Source organism: Xyrauchen texanus, chromosome 16 (genome assembly GCF_025860055.1).
Source record: "Xyrauchen texanus isolate HMW12.3.18 chromosome 16, RBS_HiC_50CHRs, whole genome shotgun sequence".
Classification (NCBI taxonomy): domain Eukaryota; kingdom Metazoa; phylum Chordata; class Actinopteri; order Cypriniformes; family Catostomidae; genus Xyrauchen; species Xyrauchen texanus.
This window is the reverse complement of record NC_068291.1, coordinates 42,487,440-42,511,364: the sequence shown is the minus strand read 5'-3', so window position 1 is coordinate 42,511,364 and position 23,925 is coordinate 42,487,440. Positions and strand designations below refer to the sequence as shown.

Sequence of the window (23,925 nt, the reverse complement as noted above, 5' to 3'; positions counted from 1 at the left end):
ATGTTTAAATAAAAACATACAAACTTTAAGATTATTTGAGATGCATTGACCTTTGTTATGACACTTGTGCGTCAATTTAAAGGTTACTCGGAGGTACTTAGAGGACAAAAATGTCTGTCAAAAACTGCCATTCAAATATTATATATTAAAATTATTTTCCATTTTCACTGACTTTTTTAATCAACATCAGTCCAAATCATAACTACCAAATATTAATACATTTTCAGGATTTTAATCCTTTAAATGCCAGTTTGTTTACATAATGCCACTGTTGTTTTTTACACACACACACACATACATATATAACACATTCTGACACCCATACCAACACACCCACACTATTTTAGCTGCAGCATTTATTCAATTGGCCTGCAGTGCTCGATAATAGACTACAGCAAACATAAAATAGGAAAAAAGCACGTATTTGCTCCATAGGCTAAACATGAGAAAAATGGCGCTATCTGGTGGAAATGTACTTTAATGGCACTGGGATCAAATATTGCAGTTCTAATGGGTTTCAATGGGGACATTTTTGACCTAGAGGTCCTGAGTGTAACTATTTTGTGTACAGTGTATTATACACATATACATTATATGAACTGATATCAAAATTTCCCCCAAAATACACACCATTGCCAAAATGAATGTCGTTGGCAATGGCAATGATCGAAAAAAAATAAAATGAAAAAGACAAAAATGTATTGAACCCCCAAATATTCCTTTAATAAAGTTAAAGGTGCCTTAGCTTGACCAAAGCATATTTCTATGTTCTGTGGTGTCCTGACATGCTACACCATCTACAACTAGCTATTGAAACCACATTTAGCAAAAGTTATATTAGCACACCGCAGGACCATTTAAAATGAACTAAAAGGTGATTCAAAAAGGTAAAAAAGTTCACCATGGTGGCCAAGATACCTAAGATCTAGCATTAATAGAGATCTGAATCTAAAATCTTAAAATCTATATTTACAACAGACGCTGTGATCATGCCATTTTCTCTTTCTAGGAGGCGCTGTTGAGTTGAAGTGACATGAACGCGCCCGACGTGAACGAGTCGAAGAAGAGTGTTTTCCCACACTGCACCGCTCTGCAGCCATTACTCTTCCGCATGTGTTAATCGCACTGCAGCTCAAAAACAAACATCAGTTGTAATATTTCATTTTATTTGAGACTCCAGAAGAAGGCTTTACATTTCTTGCGTGTTTGAAGACTTTAAATCGCCATCATGCCGCGGATTATGATCAAAGGAGGCGTGTGGCGGAACACGGAGGTTTGTTTATGAAACATGCACGATTCCAACATTAAAACTGCGCGAAAGAGCTGTGATTTAATCATTTTATTGCATTTAAACTCACAAAATGAAAAAGTATGTAAATAACACTCATTTCTGCAGTCCTTTAAGTGGTTATTTACAATCAGTGTTGACTAAATTACTCTAAAAAAAGTAATTAATTACAAACTACTAATTACATCTTCTACAGTGTAGTTAGATTAATGTACTAATTACTTTGTGTACTTAGTTTGAAAAGTAATTGCATTACTTATTACTAATTACTTTCTAAAACCCTGATCAACCTCCACCAGATGAAAAATACAAGGTTAGATATAAAACTGTTCTTTTAAATTTTTCACATAAATTATTCATGAACTGGCCAAAGAATTTAAAGGGGCGGCATAAATTAGAAAACATACATTTTAACTTTAGACATTAAAGTTCGATTTTAAATTCACTATTGTTCTATATATAATTGTTCTACAGTCTATTCAGTATTTAAAACAATTACATCAGAAGTAACTAATTATTTTACTGAAATTAAGAGTAATCCCTTTCAATGAAAAAATAATTTAATTACAGTAATGAATTACTATGTTGTGCTGTTGTATTTGTTTTTTAGCTCGCACTACTGCCGCATTTGAGTGTTTAAAAATATATTTGTATTAATCTGAAAAAAATATAATTGAACTAATGATTATAAGCAATTGCTCACAATATATCAGCAAGGCAACATAGATATTTTAACTTGTAAACAATAATTTTTCATATGATAATGCACTATTAAATGAAATTTTAATATTGGCAAAAAATGTAATATTAGCCAGATTGCATATATGTTTGGCTATAGTAAAAGTGGCATTTAATTTGTTTGCATTTACATCATATTGCATATTGACATTACACCTTTAAATTTATGAACAGACAGGTAATGCAGGCAGTGTGACAATGCAAAACTCCATCTAAAACCGCTATAAACCGCGTTTTGCATTAAAATGCATCTTTATATAATAATGCATGTAGTTTAAGCTCATATTATTTGAGTGACTAAATCACTTTAATAATTCATGTCTTTTTTTTTATTTTAACAGGATGAGATTCTCAAAGCAGCTGTGATGAAATATGGCAAAAATCAGTGGTCTCGAATCGCCTCTCTGCTGCACCGCAAATCTGCCAAACAATGTAAAGCCAGATGGTGAGTTTTTGTCTTTGAGTCAGATTGTGTCTCGAAACCTAGTAAGATGCCTAGCTAGACAGCAACTTTGGGAATCGTAGAATATTCAGACATATTTGCAATGCCCAGATCGTTTTTAAAACACATTGACCTGTTCTTGTTAATTTGACTGAACAGATTTCCCAGGTCTTACTCCTGTTGTTTATAATGTGTCTAATGCAGGTACGAGTGGCTGGACCCCAGCATTAAGAAAACAGAATGGTCTCGTGAAGAAGAGGAGAAGCTTCTTCATCTGGCCAAGCTGATGCCAACACAATGGAGAACAATCGCCCCCATCATCGGACGAACTGCCGCTCAGTGCCTGGAGCATTATGAATATCTGCTGTAAGTTGGTTTTTATTATTTGTGTATTTTATTTTCTCCCGAATATTTACCGGGTGGCGGAGGACGAATTTCAGTTGCCTCCACATCTGAGACTGTCAATCCGTGCATCTTATCATGTGGCTTGTTGAGTGAGTTACCGTGGGGACCTAGCATGTGTGGAGGCTTCATGCTATTCTCCATGGCATCCACACACAACTCGCCTCACCGAGAGTGTGAACCACATTATAGCAACCATGTGGAGGTTACCCCAACTTGAATCTACCCGCCATAGCAACCGGGCAAATTGGTTGCTTAGGAAGCCTGACTGGAGTCACTCAGCACGCCCTGGATTCAAACTCACGACTCCAGGTTTGGTAGTCGACGTCTTTAATTGCTGAGCTACCCAGGCCCCCAAGTTGTCTTTATTTAACCTCCCGAGCATGACTAATGTGTGCATTTTACATTTCACTTTTTGATTTGTAACTATTATATAATAAACTAGCAAATAATTGTTTTTTCTCAAGAGCAAATGAGGGCTGAAATGATAAGTTGTCGTTATTGACAACGTCGACAATAAAAAAAATTGTCAACAAAAATGTTTGTTGTCGAAGAGTCGTTTGATCTCATTTAACGCAAAATGAGATCATTTGAAACACTAATGACATGCAAGAGCAGCAGAGAGGAAGAAAACACAGCTAACAGTCCAGACACACTCCAAAAAGGTGATATAGCTCACAAAGTATGAGGAAATTATAATGCAAGTGTCATCTTGACGTGAAATAAAGTGGATCCTTACCTTGCGTTCCACTTGAGCAAATCTTACCTGCTAGAGCATCTGAGAAGGTAACACCCCGGCATTATATCTTAAATGCATCCTAGAATCAGTCTGTATGTGTAAAATAAACTACTGCAAACATGTAAATGACTTGTGTTTGCTGCTGAAATATTTTCCAGAAATATGCTTCTAGTAACCAACCAAATGAGGTTTTCCTTTACCAGTTTACTCTGACCTGATTGGTTTAATTTCGTGACAAACGGCTTCTTCATATGGCTCAGCGTCTCTCCTCTCTGAAATATTTATACATACAGTATTTAATTATATTTACTATCAACATTGGCAAGGCATTTTGATGAATAGATGGAATTAGCTGGTATTACAGAACTCATGCTAGAAAACAAATTATTAAAGTAAGCCATATAAAGCAAAACTCTGTGAACAGATAGATAGTTCTCTTATGTCATTTAGTTTTTAGAATGAGTTCAATAAGACCAGCAAGTTACTTCCCATTTACCGTGCCAATGACAATCGAAAGTAATTAAAATAATGAACGGCAACAAGAAGAAACATTTGAACACCAGGTTTAGATTTCTATCAATAAATGGTGTCCGCTCAACTTTGCACTCGCAATAAAAGAACGTGTATGTATTAATATTTCAGTTTAATATTTGTTTTTGTTTTTTATCCCTGTGACAGCGGAGGGTGGGGCCGGGTTGTGATTCTACACTCCCGGCCCCATATCAGGCTAATCAAGCCTCCGAGAAGGGGTCTCCCCTGGCAGTGGTTCTCCCGCTCCAGGCGGTCGGCCGGGAGCCCCTCCCCGCTCGCAGTTGGCGGTCCTCTCTTAACCCCGCTGCGTTTAGCGACATGTAAGGGTCTCCCCCCGCCTCTGGCAGTGGCCCTGACCGCTCCAGGCGGTCGGCTATGAGCCCCTTCTCCCCTCGCAGTCGGTGGCCGGGCTCCTCCGTTGGGATGTATGGTAGCTGTGAGAACTCAACTACGGCGTATCCCTTCTCTTTCCCGGATTTTCGGCACCAGTGTAAATGGGTTAATGGAAAAGAGGAGGCGAGAACCGGCTTGACAATATAAATTATATTTAATTAAGAACTTGAATAAAAAGGCACAAACACACAAAAGTGTCGGACAGCTGCCCGTAAACGCTCTCTCTCGCACCAACGTCCGCAGTTGGCCTTTATCCCTCCCGGAGGCATGATTAGCCTGATAAGGGGCCGGGTGTGTAGAATAATGACCCGGCTCCGCCCTGTCACAATCACCTTCCCAATTTGGAATGCCCAATTCTCACTTCTTTCTAAGTCCTCGTGGTGGCACGGTTACTCGCCTCAATCCGGGTGGCGGAGGACGAGTCTCAGTTGCCTCCACTTCTGAGACCGTCAATCCGCGCATCTTATCACGTGACTCGTTGTGCATGACGATGCACCGATACTGAAGCTTTTAGACGGATCGTGTATCAGTCAGACAAGCCCGATCCAAATCCGATACTGTGTGTTAGTCATGTTTGTTACTGTCAAGCTCCAAAAATGACAAAAGAACCATTAAAACACCATTAAAGTAGTTCATGTGACTCGTGCATTTTATTGAAAGCCACTTGAAGACGTGCAATAGCTCTGGGAATCACAAAAGGCTGTTTAATAAGTAAATATATAAAATGCACGCGCAGCTCCAGTGTGTTAGTGAATGGTGCTGCTCTGTTGACACACGCTCATGGCTATTTTTAGCCTTTACGCGGTGTGCAATATTTGAGCACTACTCGTGAACAACATCTCAGATGTTGATGCTAAATAGTTCGGTTCACTTATAATATGCATTTAGAACGGCACTGGAATTAGAATTTCGGCCAAAAGTGTGAGCGCAACAAAAGGGAAGATGGAACTGTGTATATCGGATCATTTTACTCATACAGACTAATTCTTCAGTCAATCCGTTTACCTGTTCATGACACCCTTTCTTTGCTTGCATATCACTGATTGCAGGTTTGCAATGTTTCTGACCATGTTTAGGTGCAAAAGCAGTGCCAAAAGTACAAGCGTGAAAAAAGTTAGAAGAATACACACCAAATTTACTGTGTGCTTAGACAAAATTACAGATTCACAACACATTAAGTACACGTATGCAAAGCATTGAAGTATTGCTAATATTTGTTTTCTTAAGCTTGCAACTTGATTTACACCTTTGCAAAACGTCCTGTGCGAATGCAATTTGATTTACGCTCTGGCTCTGATGCCGGGAGTACATGAAGGCTTATGTTCACTTTTACAGCAACAACAGAACACTTATGACTCTTACGAAGCTCCCTCAGGGGAGGAGCTATGATAATAGGGTTGAGTCCGTCACCAGTCGTGGAGGAGGCCTGCTCTAACGTGACATCACTTTAGAGCAGAAACGAAAACCGTTAATTTTGATAAAAATTCTATTTTAATTAATAGAAATATAAGAAACTGCACAGTTTGGAAAATATTAACCAATAATATCATCGCCTAACATCCATGTTCCAGTTGATTTCTGATGGATAAAAGAAACTTAAAAATATACTAAGAAATAAACCACATTATGGGAGTTAATTAAGTTGCAAATGTTTCATCTTGTTTTTTACAGAACATTAATGCATGTGCCTGTGAGCACGTAAAGAATAAATTCAAGCCTAACTTTTTCTACTTTATGACCACAGTGATAAAGCCGCCCAGAGAGAGAACGAAGATGACGCGGGTGATGACCCTCGCAAGCTTAAACCAGGGGAGATCGACCCAAACCCTGAGACCAAACCAGCCAGACCTGACCCTGTGGACATGGATGAAGGTGAGTGTTTCTGAACTTCAGTTGCATGAAATACAAAATGCGGTTTTCTTAAAATTGCATAAGTGGATTGGAAAAATGCTTTTAATTAATGATAAACTTCCATATACAGATGAGTTAGAGATGCTGTCTGAAGCCAGGGCTCGACTGGCCAACACGCAAGGCAAGAAGGCAAAGCGAAAAGCCAGAGAAAAACAGCTGGAAGAAGCTCGGTAAGACACTATATTAACTGTGCTTCATGCAATCGCTGATGGCCTTTTCAGGACATAAATATTTGCAGCAGCCTACCAGAAATTTAAAATGCCTTCCAATGTTTTGAAGTTAATTTTGTGATTTCAAAGTGCCATCGGCTGTGTTTTAATGAGTTCTTACAGTGTTGACCGTGGAAAACACTCTGAGGTTATATCACAGGTGTTAATTACCGTTTCCCCTGTGCTGTGTTCTACAGCCGTCTGGCAGCGCTTCAGAAGCGCAGGGAGCTGCGAGCTGCGGGCATCGACATCCAGAAGAAGCGCAAGAAGAAAAGAGGTGTGGACTACAATGCTGAGATTCCCTTTCAGAAGAAACCAGCACAGGGCTTCTACGATACATCCATGGAGCAGTATGATCCTCTGGAACCCGACTTCAAACGACTACGCCAGCAGCATCTGGACGGAGAACTCAGAAAGTGAGTTTTTGAGGGCCTTTCATTGAAACTTTTGAGCTGTCCTGAATGGGCGTCTTTTGATCATTGTTCATCTTGTCCTATTCAGTGAGAAGGAGGATCGTGAGCGTAAGAAGGACCGACAGAAGATCAAGAAGAAGAAGGAATCAGATCTGCCCTCAGCGATTCTACAGACCAGCGGAGTGTCTGAGTTTACAAAGAAGAGAAGCAAACTGGTGCTGCCGGCACCACAGGTCAGACCTTGGCACAAACATTACTATCTTAACCAAATCACTATAACCCATGGCATATTGTTGCTTATTGTTAGTAGGGATGGGAATCGTTAAGAATTCGATGATTCCGGTTCCTCTGAACTGTTCCGGTTGCTTAAGTACACATGACACAGTAGCAGCTATTGGTTCAATTTGAGTCGGACATGAGGAAATGAATGACTTGAGGTTTATTAAGATATAAAGAGCCACTTAAAGAGCCGACTGATTAGAGTCACTCATGCGGGAGATAGAGCAGGATGCTTTGCTATGTAGATTCAAAAGAACCGACTCATAAGATTAATTCATTTGGGAATCAGATTGGTAGCTCTGGAAACAATGTCAGAGTGCATCGGTCAAAAACATCCATCTAGTGCATGTTTACTTGGAAAACATAAAAAAAATACTCTCAGAAGCCTGTAGTCTGTACAGTTTCCAAGTAACAACGATAAACGTTTATATGAATGGTGCATATGTCCAATGACCAGGATGGTTGTTGATATTAATCTGGACTTTACCATTGATGCACATCTATGTGTTTTTGTTTCTAAACTAGCTGACCAGAAGCGGGTATATCAATATACCATTTACCAGCTAGCATTTTCAGTGGCTTCAAACATGGTTCAGCCAATCAGATTTTAGAGCCAGAATGGTCTTATAAACTTTGTAGCTTTTTCTTGTATGCTGTAAACATTAAAAGTGACTCCAATCCTTCTCATGTGTCAAACATGTTGAGTTGTGGTTAATGTCATATAATCTGCATTCTAGTTATTTGTAGGGACATAAAATTGCATCTATGCATCTATCAAAGAAATTTCGATGGATTACGGAGTTAAAGAATCGATTATCATTACTATATCAACCATTAAAGCTTGGATGGTGAAATAAAAAAATTCAAAATATTAATAGCTGCAGTCTTGACCAACACAAAATGGGTTTCGTTTGAAAGCTTAACTCTTTCCCCGCCAGCGTTTTTAAAAAAAAGTTGCCAGCCACCGCCAGGGTTTTTGACGATTTTCGCTAAATTTAATGGCCCGCAGAATATTTTTTTCCATGAATATATGAAGACGCTATGTATCACAATAAAGATCTGAGCCTCTGCTTTTAGGCAAAAAAAACGATTTTATTTTATCTTCATTTGTTCTTTTTTTATTGCGACTTGAACAGAGGTCAGTTTTGTCAAAAAACAACATTTCAGACAAAAAGCTGATAAAAAGGCATGTTTATGTCTGATATTTTGAGCTTCTCAATACTCCACTTCATGTTTGAGACGATCGCAGTCTGTTTCTTTGATCAAAGAGTTGCGTACTCTTTCAAAACATGCGCAGGGGTCTTCCTTACCGTATAACACCTAAAACACGGAAACCCGGAAAATTCCGTGTTTGGCGGGGAAAGAGTTAAAAGCTCTATTTTCCCAATGCATGTAGACATTATGACCAAAACTAAATAAGTGTTTTGAAATTTGCAGACAAACCAGAAGTGATCCGTTTTGATGATAATTTATAAAAAAAATTGCACTGAACATTTTGTAAATGACACATCGATACAATACAAACAGCCTATTTGTTTTACTCGCAGACAAAAATATAGCGAGTATATGCCTTTTACATTTCATGTTACATGTGAACAGGTGTTGGTTATATGTTGCATTTTCGCTTATAACTTGACGAAAAATAAACGGAACATAAAATATCACATACCATTACTTAGAGGAGGTGATCTTTCAAACAAGCCCACACACAATGTTACATAGTTCCACCAGGAGATGGCGCCAAGTACATGACAGATTCGATGACTCAAATGGCACAGAATGAAACTCATTCTGTGAAATCTTATTACTAAAATCATGTCTGCAAGCTATGCAAACCTTTAGTCATTGTTGTGTTTGCATGTGTTATTAGTTCTTATCTACAATTATTTGTTTGGAGATGCTTTTGGACACTGAATTATTTTTGATTGCTTTATCTTATCAATAAAAAATGTCTTAGCTATAGTTGACATGATTGGTAACGAAACAAAAGCAGTTGTCTGAGCCATCTGATTTGCACCCAGAGATATATAATGGCGATCAGAAAATAAGAAGCTCAGGTGTATTGTGATTTTTCAGCAGATTCTTAGGCTGAGAGTCATTATGTTGCATCAGACATTCTTACCCTTTATTCAGATTGGATATCTGTTATGCATATAACATATCTTAATGTACAGTTGAAGTCAGAAGTTTACATACAATTAAGTTGAAGTCAGTAAAACACATTTTTTTAAGCACTTCACAGATTTCATATTAGCAAACTATAGTTTTGGCAAGTCGTTTAGGACATCAACTTTGTGCATGACACGAGTAATGTTTCCAACAATTGTTTACAGACCGATTGTTTCACTTTTAGTTGACAATATCACAATTTCAGTGGGTCTGAAGTTTACATACACTAGTTAACTGTGCCTTTAAGCAGCTTGGAAAATTCCAGAAAATGATGCCAAGCCTTTAGACAATTAGCCAATTAGCTTCTGATAGGAGGTGTATCTGTGGATGTAGTTTAAAGCCTACCTTCAAACTCGGTGCCTCTTTGCTTGGCATCATGGGAAATTCAAAAGAAATCAGCCAAAACATCAGAAAAAAATTGTGGACCTCCAAGCCTGATTCATCCTAGGTAGCAATTTCCAAATGTCTTAAGGTACCACGTTCATCTGTACAAACAACAGTACACAAGTATAAACACCATGGGACCACACAGCCATCATACTGCTCAGGAAGGAGACGCATTCTGTCTCCTAGTGATGAACGTAGTTTGCTTTGAAATGTGCAAATCAGTTCCAGAACAACAGCAAAGGACCTTGTGAATATGTTGGAGGAAACAGGTAGACGAGTATCTATATCCACAGTAAAATGAGTCCTATATCAACATAACCTGAAAGACTGCTCAGCAAGGAAGAATCCACTGCTCCAAAACGGCCATAAAAAAAGCCAGACTACAGTTTGCAAGTGCACATGGGGACAAAGATCAACTTTTTGAAGAAATGTCCTCTGATCTGATGAAACAAAAATGTAATTGTTTGGCCATAATGACCATCATTATGTTTGGAGGATAAAGGGTGAGGCTTGCAAGATGAAGAACACCATTCCAACCATGAAGCATGGGGGTGGCAGCATCATGTTGTGGGGTGCTTTGCTGCAGGAGGGACTGGTGCACTTCACAAAATCGATTATATCATGAGGAAGGAAAATTTGGTGGATATATTGAAGCAAAATCTCAAGACGTCAGCCAGGAAGTTGAAGCTTGGTCACAAATGGGTCTTCCAAATGGACATTAACCCCAAGCGTACCTCCAAATTTGTGGCAAAATGGCAACAAAGTCAAGGTATTGGAGTGGCATCACAAAGCCCTGACCTCAATCCAATAGAAAATTTGTGGGCTGAACTGGAAAAGCATGTGCGAGCAAGGAGGCCTACAAACCTGACTCAGTTACACCAGTTCTGTCTGAATGGGCCAAAATTCCAGCAACTTATTGTGAGACACTTGTGGAAGGATACCCAAAAGGTTTGACCCAAGTTAAACATTTTAAAGGCAATGCAACCAAATACTAACAAAGTGTATGTAAACTTCTGACCCACTGGGAATGTGATGAAAATGATAATTCTCTCCACTTATTCTGACATTTCACATTCTTAAAATAAAGTACTGATCCTAACTGACGTTAAAAAAAAACGATGTTTTCTACGATTAAATGTCATGAATTATGAAAAACTGAGTTTAAATGTATTTGGCTAATTTGTATGTAAACTTCTGACTTTAACTGTAAAATATTTGAATCAATAATGCATATCATGAAATGTGTTGTTAATAAATGCAGCCACACATATAAGCCAAACCTCCTTGGTGCTAAATGCATCTGTGACTCTGATGCTCAAGTTTAGTGCATTTCTGTTCTAAGTTAGGAATGCTCAGTTCCCTAAATTTGTCTTTTTTTATATATATATATATATATATATATATATATATATATATATATATATATATATATATATATATATATATATATATATATATAATTATGAATCGTTCCAAAATAATCAAATCGAACTATGGCCAAATTTCAGATTTCACAATGCATCGTAATCATTAGCTTAAGCATCTGAATCTAATCGTATAATATCCCTAGTTATTTGTCTTTATCTCAGATCTCTGACGCTGAACTGGAGGAGGTGGTGAAACTGGGTCAGGCCAGTGAAGTCGCCCGTCAGACCGCCGAGGAGTCTGGAATCACAAACTCCGCCTCCAGCGCTCTTCTGTCGGAGTACAATGTGACCAATAACTCCATGGCCCTGCGCACACCCAAAACACCCGCTGCACAGGACAAGATCCTGCAGGTTTGATTTACAATTTCAAGTATTTTCATTATAAAAAACAAACAATTGTGTGTCCTCAGATGTTGCTCTACAAGTAATCATCCGTCACTAAGATTTTTCTTTTAAAATCGAAATTTGGTTGATTCACCCCACAGGAAGCTCAGAACCTGATGGCACTTACCAACGTGGACACCCCTCTGAAAGGAGGACTCAACACCCCCCTACACGAGAGCGACTTCTCAGGTGTCACACCACAGAGACAGGTGGTGCAGACCCCAAACACTGTGCTCTCTACACCCTTCAGGTACCCACAACACACTCTTCTAATGCACACTCTGCATCTGCTGTGTGAATACTGACATAATGAATATTGTTTTTCCAGAACTCCCAGTCATGGAGCAGATGGTATGACCCCTCACAGTGGAATGACCCCCAAACCCTCAGTGGGCGTGACCCCTGGCAGGACTCCGCTGCGGGACAAACTCAACATCAACGCAGAGGAGGGTGGCGTGGACTACAGTGACCCATCATATGCTAAACACTTGGTGCGTTATGCCCATAGTAATGGGCTTTCATTTATTTCTGAAACTTAAATAAGTATTGGTATGTGTGAGGTTTTTGAATTCTAAACTTCCAAGTCTTTTTCAGCAAAGAGAGTCCCGTGAGCAGCTCAGACTGGGGCTGATATCTTTGCCGTTGCCCAAGAATGATTTTGAGATCGTTCTTCCTGAAAACGCTGAGAAAGAACTGGAGGAAGCTGAAGTGGATGAGAGTTTTGTGGAAGACGCAGCCGAGATAGAACTAGAAAAACAGGTCAGATAATCAAACACCCTGATCTGTCAGATGCAGCGATGGTTAATGGAACTCATTCATTGAGATCCAGCGTGTTGTGTTTTGTCTTCTGTGTAATAGTATTGTTGTTTGATATTTTACAGGCTATCAGAGATGCAGAGAGAGAAAAAGAGCTGCGTCAGAGACACACAGCGGTTCAGAGAGATTTACCAAGACCTTCAGAGGTGAGAACGTACATCAGTCACTCGCGGTCTATCCCAATCACAGCACCATAAAACTGTCTCACACACACGCTGTTTTCCAGCAACTACCATTTCTCTTTAAAGACAACACATTGTTTTCAAATGATGCAGAATATATAGAGGAAAATAGGGATGTGCAGTCTAAGCAAATCTGTATATGATATTAAAAAAATTATAATGGTTATGCCCACACATACTGTATAAATCATGATATGCACATTATTAATCTGTAAATTAAGAAAATATATATATATATATATTATATCCACTGTGCAGCTCAATGATGCTTGGTGTTCAGCTGAATAACACGTAAACAAGCCTTTCATGGCATTCATATATTTGTTAAAATCCACTTATTTGGGCATTAAAATGTGAATGGAATTTATAGTACACAATAATCACGGTTACCTCAAATAACTGTGATCAGACGATTACTGAATAATCATGTCAGGCCTAATTTACAAAGATGTCCAAAGTGAAGATAGACCCTTTTTTTGTACTTTAACAGTATTTGAGTTGCTTCAAAACTGTACTGTACTTTAGTTCATTACTTACTCACCCGTATGCAGATTTAAAGCTCTGACTGCGGAACACAAAGATGTTTTGATAGCGATAGAAGTCAATGGAGTCCGACAATTTCAAGATAATAAAGGTTATCCACACGACTTTAGTTGTTGGATACGTGGCTTTGGGTTTTGGGTGAAAACAGGCCAAAATGTTGTCCATTGTATGGACCAAAACACCTCATAGGGCCATTAAAATATATTTGTGTTCCGCAGAAGAAAGGTTAGTAATTACTACTCCATTAAGTTCTGTTGAGTTTGGTGTTCTGATGCTGTTAGATTGTTCTCTGTGCTGATGTGTCTGTTTGTGTTCAGGTGAATGAGACGATCCTGCGGCCTCATAATGTGGAGCCTCCTTTAACAGAACTGCAGCAGGCCGAGGAGATGATCAAAAAAGAGATGATCACCATGATCCATTACGACTGTTTGCATCACCCCAGCGCTGACGCTCAGGCCAAGAAGGGTAAAGGAGTGGGATCCAGCTCCAACAACGCTGAGCACATCGCATACCTGGAGAAAACAGCCTATGACAAGGTTTCAGAGGAGGAGCTTAAAAAGGTCTGCTCACTCGTGTGGTTGGCTATAGTTTAGACCCACGTGGAAGCTGCACACTCATTTTATTCTTTCTGTGCTTATTTAAGGAAAGTTGACATCTGCTTAAATTATATTTTCAATAAAAAAAATCCCCATTACTTTTTTCGCTTTTATTCTGTAAAATTTTATATCGTAATGTTGAAACATTTTGAGATATATATATATATATATATATTAGCATTATCAAATCTGCCTATAATATTCACATTTTACTTTTATTTAACTATTATTTAGGCACTTCAAAATGCAATTGAGAAACAAATTGAACGTGTGTGTGTGAAAAAAACACGTGTATATTTTTAATAAAAATGTATATATACACATTTTTATTTATATATATATATATATATATATATATATATATATATATATATATATATATATATATATATATATAGTGCAGACCCTTTCATTTGTTTAATTATGTTGTTGCAGCTTTATGCTAAAATGCTTTAAATTATTTATTTTTTTCACATCAATACCCAAAACCCATACCCAATAATCACAAGGCAAACATTTTTTTATTTTTGGTTCTCCTGTGGAAAATTCAATTTATTGGACATGATTTGGAAAGGCGCACGTGTATATAAGGTCTCGCAGCTGAAAATGCATATCAGAGCAAAAATCAAGCCATGAAAGATGGGAGAAACTTGGAGTAGGATGACCATCACTGCATCTCCACCGATCTGGGCTTTTTGGAAGAGGGGCCTGACGGAAAAGGCACCTAAAGGACTCTCAGACTGTGAGAAACAAGATTCTCTGGTCTGATGAAATGAAGATTGAATGGTTTGGCCTCAATTCAAAGCATAATGTCTGGAGGAAAGTAGGCACAGTACCTTCCCAACAATGAAGCATGGTGGCATCGTGCTGTGGGGGTGTTTTAGAGCAGCGGGGACTGGTCAGGGATGAAGGAAAGGTGAACGCAACAAAATATAGAGAGATCATAATTGAAAACCTAGTTTAGAGCACTCAGGACCTCAGACTGGCACTTTCCATCAGGACAATGACCCCAAGCATAGAGTGGCTTTGGGACAACTCTTGTATGTCCTTGAGTGGCCCAGCCAGAGCCCACTTTTGAACCCAATTGAACATCTCTGGAGAGACCTGAAAATGGCCGTGCACCGACAGTCCCCATCCAACCTGACAGAGCTGGAGAGGATTTGCAGAGAAGAATGGCAGAAAATCCCCAAATCCTGGTGTGCAAAGCTTGTCGCATCATCCGAAAAAAGACTTGAGACTGTAATCGCTGCCAAAGGTGCTTCAGCTACTAAGGGTCTGAATACTCTGAATAATTATGTCAGTATGACATCTCAGTTTTTTTTCTTTTTAATACATTTGCAAAGTTATAACAAATCTGTCTTTGTTTTGTCATTATGGGGTACGGAGTGTAGATTGATGTGAAAAAAATATATAGAATTGAAAGCATTTAAGGATGCAATATAACAAAATGTGAAAAAAATTAAGGGTTTTGAATACTGTGTGTGTGTGTGTATATATATATATATATGCATATATGCACACATACACACACCTTGAAAAGATTTATTTAAATTTAAAAGATGTCTTATGGTTTACCTATTTGACGCTTTGTGTCTCTGATAGGCTGGAGAGCTTTTGGGGCAGGAGATGGAGGTCGTGAAACATGGAATGGGACATGGAGATCTTTCTATGGAGGCCTATAACCAGGTGTGGGAGGAGTGTTACAGTCAGGTCCTGTTCCTGCCCGGTCAGAGCCGCTACACTCGTGCCAATCTTGCCAGCAAGAAGGACAGGATCGAATCCCTGGAGAAGAAACTGGAGGTAAACTTCAGATAAATCATGATGTATTCTGTTTCAGTCCAGCAGATGGTGCTGTCTGACTACTAGTTGCGAAAAGCACTTTCAAGATACTTGTACTGAAAAACATTTATGGGCAGGTTAACCTGAAGAAAAGACTTGCATTTAGAACTTAATGGTAAAAAAAAAAAGTGTATAATGGATAAGCCAGAAGAGGTGTGCAATTACTTTTCTGAGTAATTAGACTTTGGACTTATTTATTAAACATTAGTGACTTTTATTGTATTGCTTTTTCCTTTTTTGAAATCAAAACACCCATTAGAATGTGGTTAAAGCACAGCAAGCACTCGTTGCCTGCAGGACTGGCAAATGTGCAGTGTTTTAGTTTATCAAAACACCCCCCACCCAATCTCACAAAGACTGCATTTGTCTCACGTCTTGGCTGAGAACGTGAGTCGGAAACTTGGAGTTCATTCACTCAGCAGCACGTTCGGAGACATGGAGGAGTCATGGAGAAACTGTGCCGCACGGCTCTCATTCAGACAGCATCTGTAGAGCACATTTATGATTGGAGACCTCCGCTGTAGTTCTACACCACTGCAGGGTTTCAGAGTGAGACCATAAACTGTACAACACCCTCATCAGCAGGCTCTGGAGAGGGGTGGTGTAGCCTACTGGTTAAAGATTTGCGTTGGTAACCAAAAGGTTGTAGGTTTAAATGCTGAACGCGTTGAACCAGTGAGTTTGAACCTGTGAAAAGTCGTCAATTCACTTTTATATAAAAGTATCTGCTGATTGATTTATTGTTAGGGCTGTCAACGGATAACAAGTCAATAAAATAAGTAAAATATATAATAAGAATTTTTTTATTATAATTAAATTCTTAAAACAAAATCAGTTGTGTTGTCTAAGAAAATTTTAATTAACTTCTTGATTTAAATTAATTTAAAATATTGTAAATGTAATACTTATTTATTTTAAAAATCAATTGTATTGTCTGTATTATTAAATTATAAAAAAATATATTTTATATACATTTTTCAGTAGTGTTTGTATACTAATAAAATAAATAATAATAAGTCAAATGTATGATTATTAAGATTTGATTAAAATAGTTTTTACATTTTTCATTGATGTCTGTATAATAACAAAAAATATATAATATACAAAAATATTAAAAATTACTATAACATTTAAATATATTTATATAATTATCATTATATGTATTAAGTTATTACAATAAAAAAAATATTTTAAAGTTGTTTGCTATAATAATAATATTAATAATTTTGTCAATTAAATAAAATGAAGGAAAATGTTGAAATAAGGTTTAGAAGATTAAAAACAATGAATTCAATTAAATAAATCAAATTTATTATAATCAGTTAAATTTGACTTTCTGGTATATACATTATAAAAATAGAAATATATATATATATATATATATATATATATATATATATATATATATTATTTATTATTTTATAATATTTTTCAGTTGTGTTTGTATAATAGTACAAACACAATAAAATAATAATTAAGATTTGATATATATATACGTTTTATTTATAAATTGTTATTTGTATCATTACAAAAATGTATATAAAATTAAAATCTTTAAAATTAAATTACAATTACATATATGTATATTTAATTATAGTAATAAATATGTGTTATTAAAATGTAATATTTTTAATTGTACAGTTGTTTTGGCTATAATAATGATAATTTAATAAATTAAAAAAAAGTACATTTTAAAGGCAAATTTATAATAATCTTTCAGTTGTATGATTTAAGAAGATTAAAAATAATAAAATAAGTCAAATTTGAACAATCATAATTAAAATGTGATTTTATTTATTTTTTCATAAATCAAAGTAAAATATAAAATTGTGTAAATGTACATTCATTTTAAACTTCGAATAATATCTATTGATAATAGATATATTTTCAAGTGTCCGATTGGTTGAATTGTGTGACTGCTGTTGTCTGTAAGTTCAGTTTTTAGTGATCTCTCATTGTTTCGGCTCATCTGGTGGATGTTCTATCCAGAGATGCTCGGTCAGAGCTTTCAGCTGGCACAATACAGCAGGACACTTACTGGAAAACACACGATGGTAGAATGAAAACAGATCCATTGTAATTACATAATGGTTTGTTAAAGAGATGGCGTGTGTTTCTGAGGGCTGTGTTGACGTTGGAGGTTTATTGTTTTCGTTTCCATATCATGTGTCTTTTTTTTTTACATATCCCCATTTATTGCGAAATCGAATGTCTGAAAATAGTTTACCGATGGTTTAAATTTTTCATGCTGTCTGAAGGCAGAATTGAATCCTGGGATTACTCAGATCTCACATTCTTACTTGACTAAACGCATTGAACTCTAGAATCTCAATGACGTTTAAAGTGTAATGCAGCAATTAAACTGGGCTGTGGCTTAGCAGGTGACGAGGGTTCAAGTCCCATCCTCTTTGTTTACATTTTTTTTCTTATGGAATATCTTGTTTAACTTGGAGGGAAGTGAAATGGGTAGTGAATGCTTTTTAATGTAAAGTTCCCTTGTTTGTGTGTGTCGTGACAGATCAACCGAGGTCACATGACCACAGAGGCCAAGCGTGCAGCGAAGATGGAAAAGAAGATGAAGATTCTGCTGGGCGGGTACCAGTCTCGTGCCATGGGTCTGCTCAAACAGCTGGGTGAACTCTGGGATCAGGTGGAACAGGCTAACGTGGAGCTCCACACCTTCCAGGAGCTCAAGAAACAGGAAGATCACGCCATTCCACGCAGACAGGAGGTGAGTAACGGTGCTCTTTGCTGTGACTCATTACACTGCATTAACATACTATTTCACCTTGCAACTTTCTCTTTGTAAGTTTTGCTTCTGGAACCCTTCTAACGACCTTAGCTTTATAACTACAGTATTACTGATACTGTGATTGGGTTTCGTTTAATATCCAGGCACTCCGAGAGGACGTTCAGAGACAACAGGAGAGAGAGAAGGAGCTCCAGCAGAGATTTGCAGACCTGCTTCTGGAGAAACAAACACTTTCACAGAAGTTTTAAATGAAACATTCATCCAAAACATCTTTTGCATTTCCTGTAGTCAGTACAATAATCGTCTACGTGCTACTCCTAGAAAAATAGCTAATTTAGCTTTACTGTCCAACTGCAGTATGTACTTCCGCATGCATGTTGTGCAACTTTACTGTGTCAATATATTTGCGTTTCAGCTCTAATGAACTGCTTGGAGCTTTGCAAAGCTTCTTCGTGTTGTTGAGTTTCACGTACTGTTCTTTCAAACCACAGGGATGTCTTATTGTTTAAGAAAAATGCTTTTCATATTACTTTGTGCAGATAAAAACCTCTTCAGTGTAAATATAGTCTGTTTTGCAGTATGGGTTGCATGTCAAGCCATTTTTAGGTTGGCACATAAGATAAGGTCTTGTGCATTGTCAGGTATAATCGGAATAAATGTAATTGACACAAGAAATCTTCAGTGTTATGTGAATGTGTGGCAGTGCTATCATCAACATGGGGCCCTGTCATTTAAGGAACCGTTCGCCCAGAAATTATAGTTATGAAAAATCTATCCAATGGGATCAATTAGCTGCTTTTCTTTGCTAAGAGGGTGTTTGAGAGTGATTATTTCTACAGGATATTTTGGATCGTAAGTGCTATTATTCAACAAGATTGACAGACGCTGGAGAAGAACCGCAACATTTGAGAGTTATGTGATTAAAAACAGGTCTCCTGGAAATGGCACAACACCATCAAATGTTTCGAAGTATTGTCTGAATGCCATTGTTTTTAATCTTGGATGAAAACTCTTTTAAATAAACGTGGAGCCAAGTCGAGGGCAGAGAGTATTGTTTTACTGGTTCAGTGCAACATATGCATTTTCTTTTTCAACAATCTCTTCAAACCACATTAACTTCATAACTGGATCAAATGTGCTGGTATTTATGTTCTCTATATTGTTATTTTTCTCTCCTCTTGTGCTAATATGCATGCATTCTTAACATTGATGCAAAGGGCTCTATAGACCTTATATTGACCAGAATGAAATTGAGGGTTTGAGGGATAGACTTGTCATGCACTATATAAAGCTGAATAAAACTCCTAGATCGCATTTCACAACTCTGTTTTCTGGAGTTTTTTTGTCTGCTGAAATTTTTTATTTTTTTCAATATTCCGTCAATTTTTAACAAGAGAAATTGTTCATTTTTACATATCAATTTTTTTTTCTCCCACCAGATTATTATTGGTATTATTATTTTGTGTGTGTGGAGAAACTACATTAAGCTATATCACATCTATTGTGTTTTCTGGAATTTATTTTTGTCTACAGAATTTTTTTTTAAGAAAGTTAAAATATTTTTAATTTTTTGCAGACAAATAATTTTATAAGAAACTATATAAAGCTAGATCGCATTAGTGTTTTCTGATTTTTTTTGTCTACTGGAAAGTTAAGAAAGCTGTTAAAAAATAATAATTACCACCCCAATTCCGAAAATGTTGGGACAGTATGAAAAATGCTAATACAAACAAAAAAAAGTGATTTGTAAATTATATTCACCCTTATATTGAAAGCACTCCAACTACTCATTATATGATGTTTTTCCTTGTTTTTTGAGAATGTACAGTATTTCAAATCGGATGATTGCAACACGCTCCAAAAAAGTTGGGACGGGGGAAATTTAAGACTAATAACAATTTGACGAGTTGAAATAACCAGATGTTATACAGGACAGCCTCCAAAAACAGCCGAGTCCTTCAGGAGAAAGGATCATTCGAGATTTGTCAATTTGCCAACTGATGCGTCAGCAAATAATCCAACACTTAGGGAACAATGTTCCCAAAAGACAAATTGGAAGGATATTGGGCCTTTCACCCTCTATAGTGCACAATATATTTAAGGAATCTGGTCAAATCTCTGTGTAAAGGGCAAGATGAAAAGCTATTTCTGAATGCGTGTGATCTCTGAACCCTCTTACGTCTCCGTCTTAAAAAAACATCATTAATCTGTGATGGATATCATGAACATGGGTTTGGGATTACTTTAGTAAACCCTTGTTAGTCAACACCACTCTGGCTGCATCCACAGATGCAAGTTAAGACTTAACTATGTAAAGGAGAAGCCGTACATCATCACTGTCCAGAAGCGCTGCCGACTTCTCTGGGCTCGCTCTCATCTTAGATGGAAAGTAGGACAGTAGAAATAGCAAAGCTGTCCTGTTATCCGGGCCAAAGAGGAAAAGAGCTATCCAAACTGTTATCAGCGTCAGGTCCAAAACCAATGTCTGTATGGGCCAGGGGCATGTCAGTGCCCATAGCATTGGTAACTCACACATCTGTGTGAACACCGTGAATGCAGACAGATATGTACAAGTATTGGAGCAGCATATACTGCCATCCAGCACTGTCTTGTCCAGGGACGTCTCTGCATTTTCAAACCACATACTGTCGGATACAGGTGTATGGCTGTGTAAGCAGAGAGTGCTAGATTGGCCTGTCTGCAGTCCTGACCTGAAATGTGGTGCATTATGAAGCACCCATACACCGAAGACCCATACAATTGTGCAGCTGAAGACTTGCATTATGGTGAATGGGACAATTGTACTTTCTAACAAACTTGTGTCTTCAGTGCCCAAATGCTTAATACATGTTATTAGAAGAAATGGTGATGTTTCATAGGGGTAAACACTCGAATGTCTCAACTTTTTTGGAGCGTGTTCCAATCATTTAATTTGAAATGACTGTCAATTTAAAAACAACAATGAAATTCACAAGGTAAAATCTCATATAATGAGTAGTTGGAGTGCTTTCAAAATAGCAAAGGGTGAATATAATTTACAAATCACTCTTTTTTTTTTTTTGTATTTATTCACATTTTTCATACCGTCCCAACATTTTCGGAATTGGGGTTGTGTAATAAATAAGCATAATAATGATAACCTTGCCTATATTTTAACAAATTTAGGGGAAGCTTATTCTTAAATAAATTGCAACTGAATGGAAGTGCATGCCTGAAATGCATTGGCCAAGCATTCGGCCAACAATTAACCATATAATTGGCCTTTACAACATTGTATCATTGTACACACTTAACATGCATTTTTACTGCATTATTTATGCCACAGAGCTCAAGGAAGCGATAAGAGTTAACCGTCCTATTACAACATTCAGTTATCGTTCCGTTATACTGTATATCATTCACATATAAACAGATCGACGCTGTATAGCGCCCCTTGTGGCTTATAGTGTTTCGTTATAATGACATATTTTAGTATGCAACGATGTACAAAAAACAAAAATAAAAGCTAACTTAATGACCTATTAAATGGCATCATACCTTGTTTTATACACCCGTCAAAAATGTATAAATAACTGCTATATCTATAGTAGTATGCTAGTGTGTTATTCCAACGCCTCATTGATTTCTGTGCTTTTCCTCCCAGCAAACACAGAACGCACCCCTAACTTCTGGTTATTTTTGGGAACCAATTCCCAACATTATAGGAATGTTCTCTTTAGGTTATAATATTTAAACCATAAACTAACCTTTCCAGAACGTTGCAGGGAGGTTTGTGTGACAACCTTAAAATAATGTATACAGAACATTCTCTAATGGTTATTTTTAGGTTTTATTTTTATAACCATAAAATACCCTTCGTTCTAGGAACCAAAATTGTTAGTTGGGCTGAACTGGTTCGTTTACATGAATCGTTTGAACAAAACGATTCACTCAAATAAACTGGAATGCCCAATGCTACATATGCGTGAACGGGTGAACCCTTTATTTTAAACGATTAATGTCTGACCGAACCAATTCACTTAAATCTTTTGGACTTCCCAGGGAATTTGAAAGTCCGCCATACACGAAAAGAAAAGCATTTTGTGCTGCTACACTGAAATATTAACACTAGTATTTATTGGGCAATAGAAAGCTAGTATTTCATAGTATAAAATAGCCCATGTTTGTTTGCTTTAATGTTGTGTACGCCGGCAATTAATGTATTTTGCTTGGAAAGCTCTTTTTGTCTGGCCAAGTCTGGCTCCCCATTGAACAGACTTTAAAGGTCACACCAAAATCAAATCCAAAACATCTTTCACCATAATAACAATCTATTGTGAAATGCTCTGCGGTGCATCATAAATAGATACATTGTCCTCCAGGTCTAAATTTAAAAACAGACTGCGTACAGCTACATTGAAAACACCATCCCGCCATCACATTGAGATAATCTGAGATGTTTTCTCGTGTCCTCAGATTGTCTCTTCTGGAACTGTTTACATGTGTGAGTGACTCTGTGGCCGTTATGAAGGCGAGGGCAATGGGAGGTCTTACAGGCCTGTTCTTAACATTCACCCCCGAGGGGGAAGAGATCCAGTAACAAATCAAACACTTGAACTTCCATTTGATTTGCACTTCAGCTGAAGGGGATGGAAAACGTTTGTCACATTCAAACCCATCCGCTGGAATCATATCTGAGCATCAGTAATTGCAAACTGAGTCATGGTGATTTATAGAAGATGTTTTTAATGATGTCAGTCTGACCTTACTGTGACTTTAAGACGGTTACTAGTCCATCAGTGTTAAAACATTAATCCCATGTTACAATGTAAATCTAAATCAGTACCACGTAATAACATATTATTTCAGATATTTGAAATGGTAATACCATGTTATTGTAGACATGTACCATGGTTATATCACATTATTTTAGATAAATACCATAGCACTACCATATTTTAATTTATTTTTAGACATTTATCATGTAATAAGCATGTTCTCACACATGTACTATGGTAATACCATGTTTTAGACATTGGCCAAGGTGAATCCAAATTTGACCATTTTGTTTAGACATGTACCATGGAAATACCATGTTATTTTAGATAAATTACATGGTAATATAAATGTTGTTTTTTAGACTTATACCATGGTAATACCATGTTTTCAGACGTGTACTACGGTGATACCATTTTTTTTTTAGGCATGTAACATATAACCGTGGTAACACCATGTTTTACCATTTTTTTTTACATGTTACATACAGGTGAAACTCGAAAAATTAGAATATCGTGCAAAAGTTCATTAATTTCAGTAATTCAACTTAAAAGGTGAAACTAATATATTATATAGACTCATTACAAGCAAAGTAAGATATTTCAAGCCTTTATTTGATATAATTTTGATGATTATGGCTTACAGGATTTTAAATACAGAAATGTCGGCCCTCTGAAAAAACGGAGTGGTGGTGGCGTAGTGGCTAAAGCACAGGGCTGTTAATCAGAAG

At 37.1% G+C, this 23,925-nt stretch overlaps 1 protein-coding gene across 1 annotated transcript; it reads left to right on the top strand.

Moving 5' to 3' along the window:
- The first annotated feature begins 1,082 nt into the window (after window positions 1-1,082).
- Window positions 1,083-19,749, top strand: cdc5l (CDC5 cell division cycle 5-like (S. pombe)). Its single transcript, XM_052146157.1, has 16 exons — window positions 1,083-1,273; window positions 2,368-2,471; window positions 2,673-2,834; window positions 6,278-6,405; window positions 6,515-6,614; window positions 6,851-7,069; window positions 7,155-7,299; window positions 11,491-11,679; window positions 11,814-11,962; window positions 12,041-12,203; window positions 12,307-12,471; window positions 12,594-12,674; window positions 13,571-13,813; window positions 15,452-15,649; window positions 18,207-18,419; window positions 18,584-19,749. Exons 1-16 carry the CDS (start codon window positions 1,229-1,231, stop codon window positions 18,686-18,688), a joined length of 2,409 nt encoding a protein of 802 aa, XP_052002117.1. The 5' UTR covers window positions 1,083-1,228; the 3' UTR covers window positions 18,689-19,749.
- Window positions 19,750-23,925: the final 4,176 nt, after the last annotated feature.